The 12,958-nt window shown below is 42.2% G+C and overlaps 1 protein-coding gene across 2 annotated transcripts in view; it reads right to left on the bottom strand.

Moving 5' to 3' along the window:
* The window catches only part of AGXT2 (alanine--glyoxylate aminotransferase 2), a 35,620-nt gene extending 33,084 nt beyond the window's left edge, over positions 1-2,536 (bottom strand). For both annotated transcript variants that reach the window (XM_032415378.1, XM_032415377.1), the window contains exon 1: positions 2,449-2,536. In XM_032415378.1, coding sequence (XP_032271269.1) covers positions 2,449-2,536 — 88 coding nt within the window. The remainder of the gene's footprint in view (positions 1-2,448) is intronic.
* Between the last annotated feature and the right edge of the window lie 10,422 nt (positions 2,537-12,958).

The following is a 12,958-nucleotide window of genomic DNA, read 5'->3' on the forward strand; positions in this document are numbered from 1 at the left end:
CTGCCAGGAGGGATTTCTATCTCTCCTGATGTCTCTTCAGAGCCACTCCTGCCCACCTCCTCACCCTCCCGCTGATTCTTTCCGTTCCCTCCCTCCATATCTTTCCCATCAATGCCTTTTGCTTAAGTGAAGGCAGTTGCTGGTGTCCTCAAGCAAGAGCTCTGCCCGATTCCGAGGCTGGTGGGCCCATCCCTCCTCTTGGCACTTTGGAGAGCAGGCCTTCCCCTCCTAGCCCTTTGCAGGGGTTAAATCAGTTCTGTAGCTCAGAGCACAGCAGGTGGGAGACCTCCCTTTAGGGCTCATTTTAATGTTTTTCTTAGAACAGGCTTTGCAGGAGTCTTGGGAAGTCTCTCAGCTGGAAATGGGCACTATTTGCCATCCATCTGCCCTCCTGCCCGTCCCCTCCTTGTGGTAAAGTAGGCAGGCATGTGAAAATGGTACTTTTAAGCACATACCCTATCTCCCTAGAAATGATATATGTTTAACAACTATCATCAGTAAGGAAGAAGTCACCTCGGAGATGTTTTCTCTATTCTTTTGTACCGAAACAAATTGCTTCTATAACTCTGTGCACATGTTTAGCCCAAAGTGACCGTGCATATCAAACATAGGCAAGGCTGAATCCTTGACCCATACATACATCACCCAGACTACATGTAGGTGATGTACAAGGATGGTGGTATATTTATTTTTGCCTACCTGGCCACACTTAACACCTGGTGATCCCCCCATCTAAGCCAGACCTGCTCCTTCCTCCCCCATTTTAATTTTCTATCTTCTCACCCTAGTTTGCTTTTATTCATGGCATGTATTTCTACTGGATGTTTTTTACATATTTATCTGTTTGTTTGTGCTTGGTCTCCCCTACTGGGATACAAAACAAAACCATGGCTTTTTGTTCCTCATGGCTCTGTCTACACATGGGTCCATAGTAGGCCCTCAGATACTTTTGATTGAATATATATTTTGCACACAGCAGGTTCTTAAGAAGGATGTGGTCAATGAGTGTGCGTTTGAATGAACAAACCCAAGCAGGCATATATCTAGGTATTATAGTTCCGAAAGTAGAAATAAAGCCCCAAAGGTTCTTGAAAGGCCAGGTAGAGCATGGCATTCACGTCTCCGTGGCCTAAGTTTGCAAGAGTCCTTTTCCTGTGTAGTTTCCTTGGTGCAGCTATGTTAAGGAGTCCCCAGGAGTTGATCAAGAAGATTTCACCTGCTGCCACCATCAGCCCAACTCTGCACCTGGCAGGGTTTGGGCTGGCAAAGGGGAAGGGGGGCAGAAAGGGCATTCTCTCTTGCTTTGCCACATAGTATCCTCCTTATCGAGCCTAAGACTCTGGGTATAATTCTAGCTCCTTCTCAGAAAATGACAGGGTTAAATGATGTTCTGGCAAAAGTCCCATGATTGAGGGAAAAGAGAAGCCCAAACAGGGTGGGAGGAAGAGTAGGGAAGGAAGGGCCTGGTGGAATCATTCTGTGTTTGTCTTTGACCAACTTTGTTAATTACTTTTATTCTTCTGTCTCCTCATCTGTGAAATGGGTTAATCATACTCACTAAAAAGTTTGGGTTGAAGATGAAAGGAGGTAACCATCTGAAGCATGAGAAGTTATTAAGTTTCAAAGAATAGTGACTGCTGGGGGCATAAAAAGCAAATAAGAGAGGAAGGAAGGAGAAAGAAAAGGGCAAGATGAGAAAATGAGGATCACATTGATCATAATGGGGGATGGAAGAGGATTTCCTGTACCTGATTCGGGCCTGTGAGCACACAGAAACCTGCAGACCGCTGCTTACACTCTTGTTCCTGGGAGGCGATTTGGGGAGGAGGTGGGGTTCAGGGAATTCACTGGCACGGAGGATAGAATACATGAAGCCACCAGTGGCTGGTGACCCCAGGTCTTCTCACACTTTGTGTCCCTGCTGGAGAGAGAGTCTGGGTGGAAGAAGAGGGCTCAGGGTCTAGTCCTAGCTCTTGGGTGTCTCCGGGGAAGTGGCTGCCCTTCTCTGAGACTGTTTCCTTGTCAGTGCCTGAGGTGATGGTCCTACCTCCCGGAGGCATGGTGGGAATTCATGAGGAGGCTTTATGCCTTCTAAAGTCATCATCCTTGAGTATCTATTTATTGCAGTTAACACTTAATTGTGAATGGCTTTCCTTTTATTTCTTCTTTATATTACAGCTAAGACACCATATTGTTTTCATTTTGAAATTGTGCATCGTTGGGTTTCATGATCTATGGATTTCCGTTCAGGGCAAGAGGGGGGCACAGCAAATTCTGGCCGCGGGCAGGAGGCATGGATCAGCTGGAGTGAGGACCGCTGTGTCAGATGGCCCATCTCCAAGCGCCTACACAGGCCTAATCCCAGAACCCCAGGCAACAGGCTCTGAGCTCAGCGCTGCCCCTCTGGCCAACCCTCAGCTGACCCACAGGCCCCCGGTTTCCACTCACGGCTCAAGGAAGGGCACATCTTGGTGATCCTGGGAGAGGAGGTCTGCAGGTGCCAAGCTCTCAGCAAGTGTCTCCAGGCTGGAGTCATCCCTCCCAGTCGGAGAGCAAGTGCCCGGGGAATGCAGGTCAGAGGAAGAGCTCCAAACTGCTCACCAGCCGCTGGACTTTGAGTTTAGGATGGGAGGGGAGGAGCTCCGGGGGGGGGGGTCCTGAAGTGGTTACTGCCTTCACTTTGGACCAGCCCCAGAGCTCCCAGGGCAGCACCTTAGGGGAGGGAAAAGCTCCCAGTCCGTGCCCTAGGGGAGAGAAAAGAAAAGAAGGTGGGAGAGAGAGAAGAGAAAGAAGGCAGGCAAACAAGGTGAAGGCCTTCTGGACGAGTTTTGTTAGTTTTCTGTTCCAGCAGGTTCTTGTCAGGAGGAGCGTCTCTCTGTGAGGGTGGTGATGGCTGGGGGGTGGGAGAGGGGAGGGCTCAGGATACAGTTGAAGGGGTCAGAGATTGAGACATGAGGCATGTGAGTAAGAGAGAGAAAAGGAGGATGTGCATGAAGAAATGGCTGTGGGTATTGAGGGTCTCTGAGGAAGAGAAGGGGACTATGGGTAAAGGGTGCTGCTCTCCAGGGAAGGAAAGGGGCACGAAATAGCTGGGAAGGCTCTGGACAACGGTGCATCCGAGTAGGGCAAGACGTTGAGGCCTGAGCAGTCAGGGTACTTTATTTTTATTATATTTTAATTTCTAAAATTCCCATTTGTCACTCCTGCCTACCCCACCCCTAATCTCCATAGGCGACTATTTCATGTATTTAATATGCATCTTTTTGTTGGTATGTATTCTTGTAACACGTGTATTGTGTGGAGTGGACGAGTTCTTAATTTATGTAAAATGCGTCCTTTCCTTTCCGCTCCCAGCCATGGTTTTAAGACCCATCCAGGTTGCTCTAAGTGCATCTCTGCTGCAGACTGGGAGTCCGTGGGCCTGTGCGTGGCAGGGCCTAAGGGGGACAGTGACAAGGGCCCATGGAGCTTGGTGGGGAAGGGCCCCTACGCGGAGGGCAGGCCGCTCAGGATTGCCCGGGGCGGGGTGGTGGTGGTGGGGGGCGAGGGCGGCTCTAATAAGCAGTGGAACTTCCCAGGCTTGTCTCGGGGGCAGCCACAGGCCAAGTACATCTCTACACCGACCCACTGGAATCTTCCAAGTTTATATAGAGACCTTAACTTGGTTAACTGGATTCTTCCTTAGAGTTTCCATCTCTCAGCTGAGGTGGAGGCCATCCACATGGTCTCAACAACACTTGACTCTCTCAAGGCAGCGTCTTCGAAACAGCTCTCAGTGTGGGAAAAGTGAGCAGAACGTGTATTCCAAGGACAAGGGAGGGGGTGAGGAGCTTCTGCCCACCTGGGTCCCGCTCTCAGGGCCACAGGTGGTCCCGTCCGCTCCATGACGTCCTGCAACAGTGGTGGGGGATGGGTGAACACCGTGCAAGGGGACATCTTGCATCACCTGGCAGGGAGGCCAGCTGGCTTGGTCACATCCACCACCCCAAATCTGAGGTGAGGGCCCCAGAGAAGCACAGAAAATCTTTGAAATTTGATGTAAATTGTCCCCTTTTGTGTGGGCTCCCACGGGAGTGGCTTTGGCAGCTGTTGGTCCCCGGGGCACCCGGTCTGTCGTGCGGGGGGCCCAAGCTGAGGAAGTGTTGAGTTGCTGAAGTCGGGCATGTGTTCTTCAGCTCTACTGGGCTGTGATCAGTTTTGGGCTTTGTGAACACTGTAGGCTGCAGAATCCCTTGCCTTTAGAGTTTTCTTGGGTTGTAAGCTCAGAGACTGTTATGGTGAGAGGCACCCAACAACATCAGGGACTGCCTTGGGTGGAGAAGCCAAACACCGCAGGCTCCCAGACTTCAAATTGGGAAGTTGTACCTTCATTATTTAAAAGGGAAAATGGGCGCCTGGGTGGCTGAGTCAGTTGAGTGTCAGATTCTTGATTTTGGCTCAGGCCCGGCTCTCAGCCCTCCTTGGGCTCCCTGCTCGGTAGTGAGTCTGCTGGAGATTCTCTCCCCCTCTACCCCTCCCCAACTCATGCTCTCTCTCTTTCTCTCAAACAAATAAATCAATCTTTAAAAATATAAAGGGAAAACATTTTTTTTTTTTTAAGTGAAACCATTTATTCTGGTTACCATAATAACAGGATACATTCTTTGTGAAAACAGACTCAAGTCTAGAAAAGCATAAGGAAGAAAGTAAAAACCACAACAAATCTGACCGTTATATTTTAGTAACGATTCTTCCAGAAATCCTTTATTACGCATGTACACCTGTGTATACACATACCATTTCATAACCTGCTTATAGTCAATAGTACAGCTTTTCATGCAAAGAATATAGATCTGAGTCATGATTCCTACTTCTTTCACAATATTCCATCATCTGTTTTATTTGATTTTGGAAAATTCTTTGGCCATAATCATTTCAGTATTTCTTCTCCTGCTGATATTTCAATTACACATATTACACCTTTTGAAATTGTTCCACAGTTCTCAGAGGTTCTGTTATGTTCCGCTCCCCCCACTCTTTTTTTCTCACTGTTTTAACCCAGCAAGTTTCTATTACCCATCTTCAAGCTCACGTATTCTTTCCTCAGCCCGGTCCAGTCTGCCCAGGAGCTCATTGGAGACATTCTTCATTTCTGTTAGTGCTTTTGATTCCTAACATTTACTTTTGATTCTTTCTTAGAGCTTTCTTCTCTCTGCTTACATTATCCATTTGATATTATGTAATGTCTGCCTTTTCCATTAGAGTCCTTAGCATATTAATCATAGTTACTTTAAATTGATAATTTCAAAATCTGTGTTATATCGGAGTCTGGCTCTAATGCTTACTTTGTGTCTAAAGACTGTATTTTCTTCCTATCAGTTTAGCATCCCTTGCAACTTTTTTGTGGGAGCTGGACATGCTGCATTGGATAATAGGATCTCTGGTGAATAAGTCTTTAGTGTGAGGTTTTATGTTAATCTGGTTAGAAGTTGAGATGTGTTTAATATCTGATGTAGCTGTAGATGCCAAAGGAATCAAATTCCTGTAGTGTCCTTGTTTTTCCTATTCTCTGTTGTGTTAGGGCTTCCCTTAAAAACTCCTTAAATGGACTGAGATCTGGCAACTCTTTGAGCTGTAATTCACTTGTTATTACAGGAGCCCTAGAATCTTATGATTAGATCTCAGTCTTTTAGTGGACCTATGTCTCTGGACTGTGACTTTCACACGTATTTCTCCAGTGTGAAGAAAAAAATATATATATTTTTAAACCTCCTACCCTCTACTTTCCTCCCTGGCCTTAGTTTTCCCAATCTATTTCCTTGAAACCTTGACTTTCTTCTTTTTTCTCTCCCATAGGTGAGGTAGGAAGCAGAGAGGGGGATGCAGTGGGAGAAATGCCTTTCAAGCAGCAGACACAGGGCTCTGACCAAGTCATTTCCCCCAGAGAATAGATCTTTATTAAAGTGAAGTCTCTGAGCATTTTCACAATGATTATTCTTCCCCTTCCCCAGCCAGAGCAATGAAGGGAGCTTCACTATGACAACCTAGTGATATTCCTACTGTAGGTATGGCTCATAACGCTCTGGGGTCCTCCAATGACTCTGGAAACCTGGAAGCTTCTCATTCTCATGCTAGTCCACACTCCGTCTCCAGCAATTTGTCCAAATTACTGTTTAAGTGTTTCTACCCGTTATGGCTCCAGTGGCTTCTGCTCCAGGTAAAGAAGCTCTAGGCTGTGACTTTCAGGATTTGCCTGTATCCCTAGATTTCACAGTGACAAGTCACTGTGCAACTTCAATTCCTGACAGGTTCAAGAAAAGTCATTCGTTTTCTCTTTGTCCAACTTCTTCTTGTAAGGATGGAAGTGACAACTTCCAAGCTCTTTACATGCTGAAGAGGAAGTTGGAAGTCTCCATATATTTTACTTAATAAGTCCCTATTGAAGACAGCTGTAGTTACTGCATCATCCTAGGGCATAGAATTTCATGCTCTAAATGAACTTGTTTCTGCCACCCCCCCCCCACTTTGGATAAATCCTTGAAGAGGGGTTTCTGGGTCAGAATGTATGTGCATTTAAAGTGCACTCTAGTAAGAAGATATCAACTAACATTGAACAAGACTGTTTTCCAAGATGGTGGGTCTTTTGACCATTTTGGAATTACAGTGATATCCACCAATTCTGAAAGCTGGATGAAGGACAAGCTTAGATTGCCTTAGATCTTCTTCCTCCATCTAGGAGTCACTTGAAATAGCAATCCAGGATCTGACCCCCGGTTCGCAGGCAAAATTACTATTAAACAGATATTATCTCAGGGATGCCTGGGTGGATCCATCGGTTAGGCATCTGCCTTTGGCTCAGGTCATGATCCCAGGTCCTGGGATCGAGCCCCACATCGGGCTCCCTGCTCAGTGGGGAGTCTGCTTCTCTCTCCCTCTGCCTGCCGTTCCCCTTGCTTGTACACTCTCTCTCTCTCTTTCTTACAAATAAATAAATAAAATCTTAAAAAAATAATAAACAGATGTTATCTCTGAATTATCAGGGACTTTAAGAGACATCTGCTCTGGGTCTTTTTCTTCTCTTTCCTTCATACAGATTAGGTATAATTTTCTCCATTATATGCAGGACTGGAGAAGATGAGAAAGGACCCCAGTTCACATGACTGATAAATAGGAGGGGCAGGGTGTCAGTTAAGAGGCTTGCCATCTCTATTTCTCATATAATGAATTACTTTGAAGCTTAATATATTTTATCAGGTAGTAAAATATTGGAATCTCTCCTCAAAAAAGATAATTGATGATTATGGAAACAATGGGAAAACCATGGGGAAGTAATGGGGAAAATTATTAACCTGACAAATTCTGTTGTCAAGTTAATAATTATAGGGATTTTTTTTTTTTTTTTGTACACAGGTTCGCTAACGATTTATCAGTTAAGTCTGAGTGAACTTTGCTCTTTGATCCTAGTACTTCTGCCAATGACAGAGCAGGGTCCATCAGAATTACTGAGAATAAATAATACTTTTCCAAAGTGATCCTTTCTCTTTCTTAACTTGTTTAGGAGTCCTGGAGTTGAAGGGAAAATTCTGGAAGGATTTCAGATAAAACCCAGTTTACTCGAAATCTTGTATTTCAGGTATCCCATTTCACAGTGAATGGACTGTGAAGGAGGGCAGGTGTAGTGTGTTCAGAATGAAGTAAAGAGATGATAGGTGCTTTCAAAGACAATAACTGTGTGGAGATGTGCTCCGATACCATAACCCTTAGAGTTTCATGCAGCACTGATTTTCTTGAAAAATGGTGCAAAGTCAAAGTCCTTTAATTTGTTTATGAGGATGAGCTCTTTGGACCAGGCTCGTCTGGAATTATTAGACTTAATATTTTTTAAAAGTCAGTCTGGAGAGCGAGACACACAATGGTTACCTCAGCCTCCTGGACTAGAGTGTGATGCCCAGGAGGACAGAGAGCTCATCTATATGAGCTTCCTGTATCCTGGCATGGTGCCTAGAACACAGTGCTCATCAAGAGTTGTTCAGTAATGGGTCTGGTCCAATGATTGACAGAGACTTGAGGAAGATTTGTATTTAAAAGGAGGATCTTGGCGCACATGGGTGTCTCAGTCAGTTAACAACCAACTCTTGACTTTGGCTCGGGTCATGATCTCAGGATCCTCAGGATCCATGATGCTCAGCAGGGATTCTGCTTCTCTCTCTCTCTCTCTCTCTCCCTCTGCCCCTCCCCCAGCTTGCCCGCCCACACGCGCGTGTTCTCTCTCTCTCTCAAATACATAAATAAATCTTAAAAAAATAAAAGGTGGGTCTTGAACATCCAAATTAATCTCTTTTTGGTTAAATGTATGGAAGATATATATGTACATTCATATATGTATAGATATATTTTGCATAGGCCCCTTAACTACTGGACTTCTCCAGTTGTTCATTCCCTTGAACGTTGTAACCAGAGGACAATGTCTCTACCAGTTGCAGCAGGATGAGGTTCAGTAGAATTTGGCTCCCCATGTCCCCATGACTGGGCTTGTTCCTGACTGGGAGAAGAGCTCTCCCTAAATGTAGGCACTCAGATACAGTGAATTATCTAACTAGGACCTTTTATTTATATCCTGCTCTTACAATGATTATTACAAAATTGGCTGGTTTAAATTGCAAATTACAAATTAATTCACATTGCAAAAGAAAAACAAAGGAAGGGTGCCAGAAGAGCAGAAGGACCTGACTTATCACCTAAAGGAAAAAATTCTCAAATAGAATGGAAAAACAAAATGTAGCTATGTACTGTTTATAAGACGCACTTAAAACATAGTGACATTGAACAACTGAAAATAAGAATATAGAAAGAGACCCACGAGAGAATTAACCAGTGGAAAGAAAGCTGGTGGAGCCATATTAATATTAAAAAAAAGAGACAAAAATTATTAAGGATAAAGGACATCATATTTAATAATGACAGAGGTAATTCATTAGGAAGAGTAAACATTTAAATCTATATATGCCTCATAGTATAGCCTCAAAACAAAAATTGATAGAATTACAAGGACAAAGAGGAATTTCTATAATCCTAGAAGATTTTAACTTACTCACAAATCACCTCAAAAAATTATATCTCAAGTAGCAAAAGAGATGAATCTTATGAATGCAAGAATCTTAAAAAATTTTTTAGCAAATTGAATAAAGCAAAATTTGTAAAAATACATCATGCTAAAATAGAATTCATTCCAAGAATGTGAGAGTAATTTAGCATTAAAGCCTTTTCTCCAAGTTAATTCTGTAATAGTTTATATATTAACCAAATAAAAGGGGAAAGCCACATTTTTGTATCAGTAGATGTAAAAAAAAAATTGTTATCAGTAAATGTAGAGCTTTTAACACCAATTCGAGATATGAAATTATTAGCACATTAGGAATAGAAAGGAACTTCCTCAATCTATCTAAGAGTATCTGTAAAAATATATAGGAAACCCTATACTTAATGGTGAACTTTTGGTAAAATTCTCTTTAAAGTCAGGAACAAGAAAGAATGTCCACTACCTTCAACATTGTATTGAATCCAACCCCAAGAAATAGATCAAGAAGAAGATAAAAGAGATATAAAGACTGGAAAAGAAGAAACAAAGTTGTTAACATTGATATAATTGTAAAAATGGAAAATCCAAGAAAAACTACAAATTACAAGAACTAATAATTGGAGTTCAATGAGGTTTCAGGATTCAGAATCAATATTTAAAAATCAGTAGTTTCTATATATAAGCAACAACTTCTTAGAATAAAATAATTTTTAAAAAGATACCATTTACAATAGCAACAAAATTATGGTGCCTAGGAATGAATCTACTAAAACACAAGCAGATATTTATGAAGGATAGCATAAAACTTTACTAAATACCATAGTACATGAAATGGTAAGCCATGTTCATGATTAGGACACAATATTATAAAGATCTAACTTCTTCTAGAATTAACACATAAATTCAATTAACAAAATCTAATTCCCAGCACAATTTTTTTTAAATTTTATTTTATTATGTTATGTTAGTCACCATACATACATCATTAGTTTTTGATGTTGCGTTCCATGATTCATTGCGTATAACACCCAGTGCTCCACTCAATACGTGCCCTCCCTAATACCCATCACCATACTAACCCATCCCCCCATCCCCCTCCCCCTCCAAAGCCCTCAGTTTGTTTCTCAGAGTCCATAGTCTCTCATGGTTTGTCTCCCCTTCCGATTTCCCCCCCTTCATTTTTCCCTTCCTACTGTCTTGTTTCAGAGGTACAGGTCTGTGATTCATCAGTCTTACACAATTCACAGTGTTCACCATAGCACATACCCTCCCCAATGTCCATCACCCAGCCACCCCATCCCTCCCACCCCCCCACCCCTCCAGCAATGCTCAGTTTGTTTCCTGAGATTAAGAATTCCTCATATCAGTGAGATCATATGATACTTGTCTTTCTCTGATCAACTTATTTCGCTTAGCATAATACCCTCTAGTTCTATCCATGTCGTTGCAAATGGCAAGATTTCATGTTTTTGATGGCTGCATAATATTCCATTGTATATATATATACCACATCTTCTTTATCCATTCATCTTTTGATGGACATCTTGGCTTTTTCTATAGTTTGGCTATTGTGGACATTGCTGCTATAAACATTGGGGTGCACATACCCCTTCCGATCACTACATTTGTATCTTTGGGGTAAATACCCAGTAGTGCAATTGCTGGGTTGTAGGGTAGCTCTATTTTCAACTTTTTTGCGGAACCTCCATACTGTTTTCCAGAGTGGCTGCACCAGCTTGCATTCCCACCAACAGTGTAGGAGGGTTACCCTTTCTCCGCATCCCCGCCAACATCTGTCGTTTCCTGACTTGTTAATTTTAGCCATTCTGACTGGTGTGAGGTGATATCTCATTGAGGTTTTGATTTGGATTTCCCTGATGCCGAGTGATGTTGAGCACTTTTTCATGTGTCTGTTGGCCATTTGGATGTCTTCTTTGGAAAAATGTCTGTTCATGTCTTCTGCCCATTTCTTGATTGGATTCTTTGTTCTTTGGGTGTTGAGTTTGTTAAATTCTTTATAGATTTTGGACACTAGCCCTTCATCCGGTATGTCATTTGCAAGTATTTTCTCCCATTCTGTAGGTTGTCTTTTGGTTTTGTTGACTGTTTCTTTTGCTGTGCAAAAGCTTTTTATCTTGATGAAGTCCCAATAGTGCATTTTTGCTCTTGCTTCCCTTGCCTTTGGCGATGTTTCTAGGAAGAAGTTGCTGCGGCTGAGGTCGAAGAGGTTGCTGCCTGTGTTCTTCTCTAGGATTTTGATGGACTCCTGTCTCACATTTAGGTCTTTCATCTATTTTGAGTCTATTTTTGTGTGTGGTGTAAGGAAATGGTCCAGTTTCATTCTTCTGCATGTGGCTGTCCAATTTTCCTAACATCATTTGTTGAAGAGACTGTCTTTTTTCCATTGGACATTCTTTCCTGCTTTGTCGAAGATTAGTTGACCATAGAGTTGAGGGTCCATTTCTGGGCTCTCTATTCTGTTCCATTGATCTATGTGTCTGTTTTTGACAGCAGACTTTTTTTTGAAAGTTGATAGGCTTATCTCAAAATTCACATGGTGAATAAATGGCCAAAATAGCTAAAATAATCCCGAAGAAGAGATGGAGGTGTAGGGATAGGTGTAGCAGATAAGAGTGCATCAAACTTGGGTACTAAAACAGGAAACATCAAGGCAGGGATAGATGAACCAACCACTGGGCTGGAATAGAAGTCCAGATGGAAGACTCAGACATATGTAGAAACTTGGTAGATGACAAAGATGACATAAAAGATAAGCAGGTAAAGGATGAGTTATTCAGATACAGAATGAATTAATTAGGACAATGGAAGTTAAAACAACAGTGTATCATTGAATGCTCATCAAATTGTCAAATATCTGGCAATATCAGGTGATGATTAAGAAAGGAATGGAATCAGCTACACAGTTGATGGTGATATATATGGGTATAACTGCTTCAGAGAACAACTTATCAATAGTGAGGAAATGTTAAGATGTATGTTCTGTATGACCCAACAATTATACCCCTAGATGTATGTCCTAGAGAAAATATGGCAAATTCTTAAAAAGTGAAGCTTGCATAAAATGTTCTTTGCAGAGTCATTGCTAATAGTGCAAATGGAAAGTTGATTAATACAGGATTAACAAATAAATTGTATATATGTATACAATCATATAGCAGATAAATCCAATAAACTGGAGCTATTTGGATTTCAAAAACCCAAAGCTGAATGAAAAAAAAAATCAAGGTGCATAGAGGCATATGTTATTATCTATGTAAAACTCATAAGCACCCAGGATAATTGTATATATTTTTATTTATGGGTGCATATATATGAGATAAATGCATTTTTTAAAAGATTTTATTTATTTACTTGACAGAAAGAGAGACAGTGAGAGAGGGAACACAAGCAGGGGGAGTGGGAGAGGGAGAAGCAGGCTTCCTGCTGAGCAGGGAGCCCAATGCGGGGCTCGATCCCAGGACCCTGGGATCATGACCTGAGCCGAAGGCAGATGTGTAACGACTGAGCCACCCAGGCGCCCTGAGGTAAATGAATTTTTAACATGGCCAGAAAGGATACACAACTGCGGGATTGTAGTTGCCACTGGAGAGGGAGGTAGAGAATTTGGTTACTGAGAGGTATTTACTACTGCATCTGTGATGTTTCACTTTTTTTTTTAAAGGTCAGGAACAGATAAAGTAAGATGTTAATATTTGTGAAATTCGGGTGTTGGTAAATGAGTCTTTGTTATATCACCCTCTGTAATTTTCAAGTGTATATGAACTATTTTATGCAATAAATATAAGATGATAAATAGGAGATTAAATCACAGCTGAAGCTTTAAGTGAAGGCAGGATAATTCTAGGTAGGAAGAATTGAACAAAAGAAAATGTGGATTCT

The sequence above is a fragment of the Phoca vitulina genome, unplaced genomic scaffold, assembly GCF_004348235.1.
Source record: "Phoca vitulina isolate PV1807 unplaced genomic scaffold, GSC_HSeal_1.0 scaffold17, whole genome shotgun sequence".
In the NCBI taxonomy this organism is placed as follows: Eukaryota; Metazoa; Chordata; class Mammalia; order Carnivora; family Phocidae; genus Phoca; species Phoca vitulina.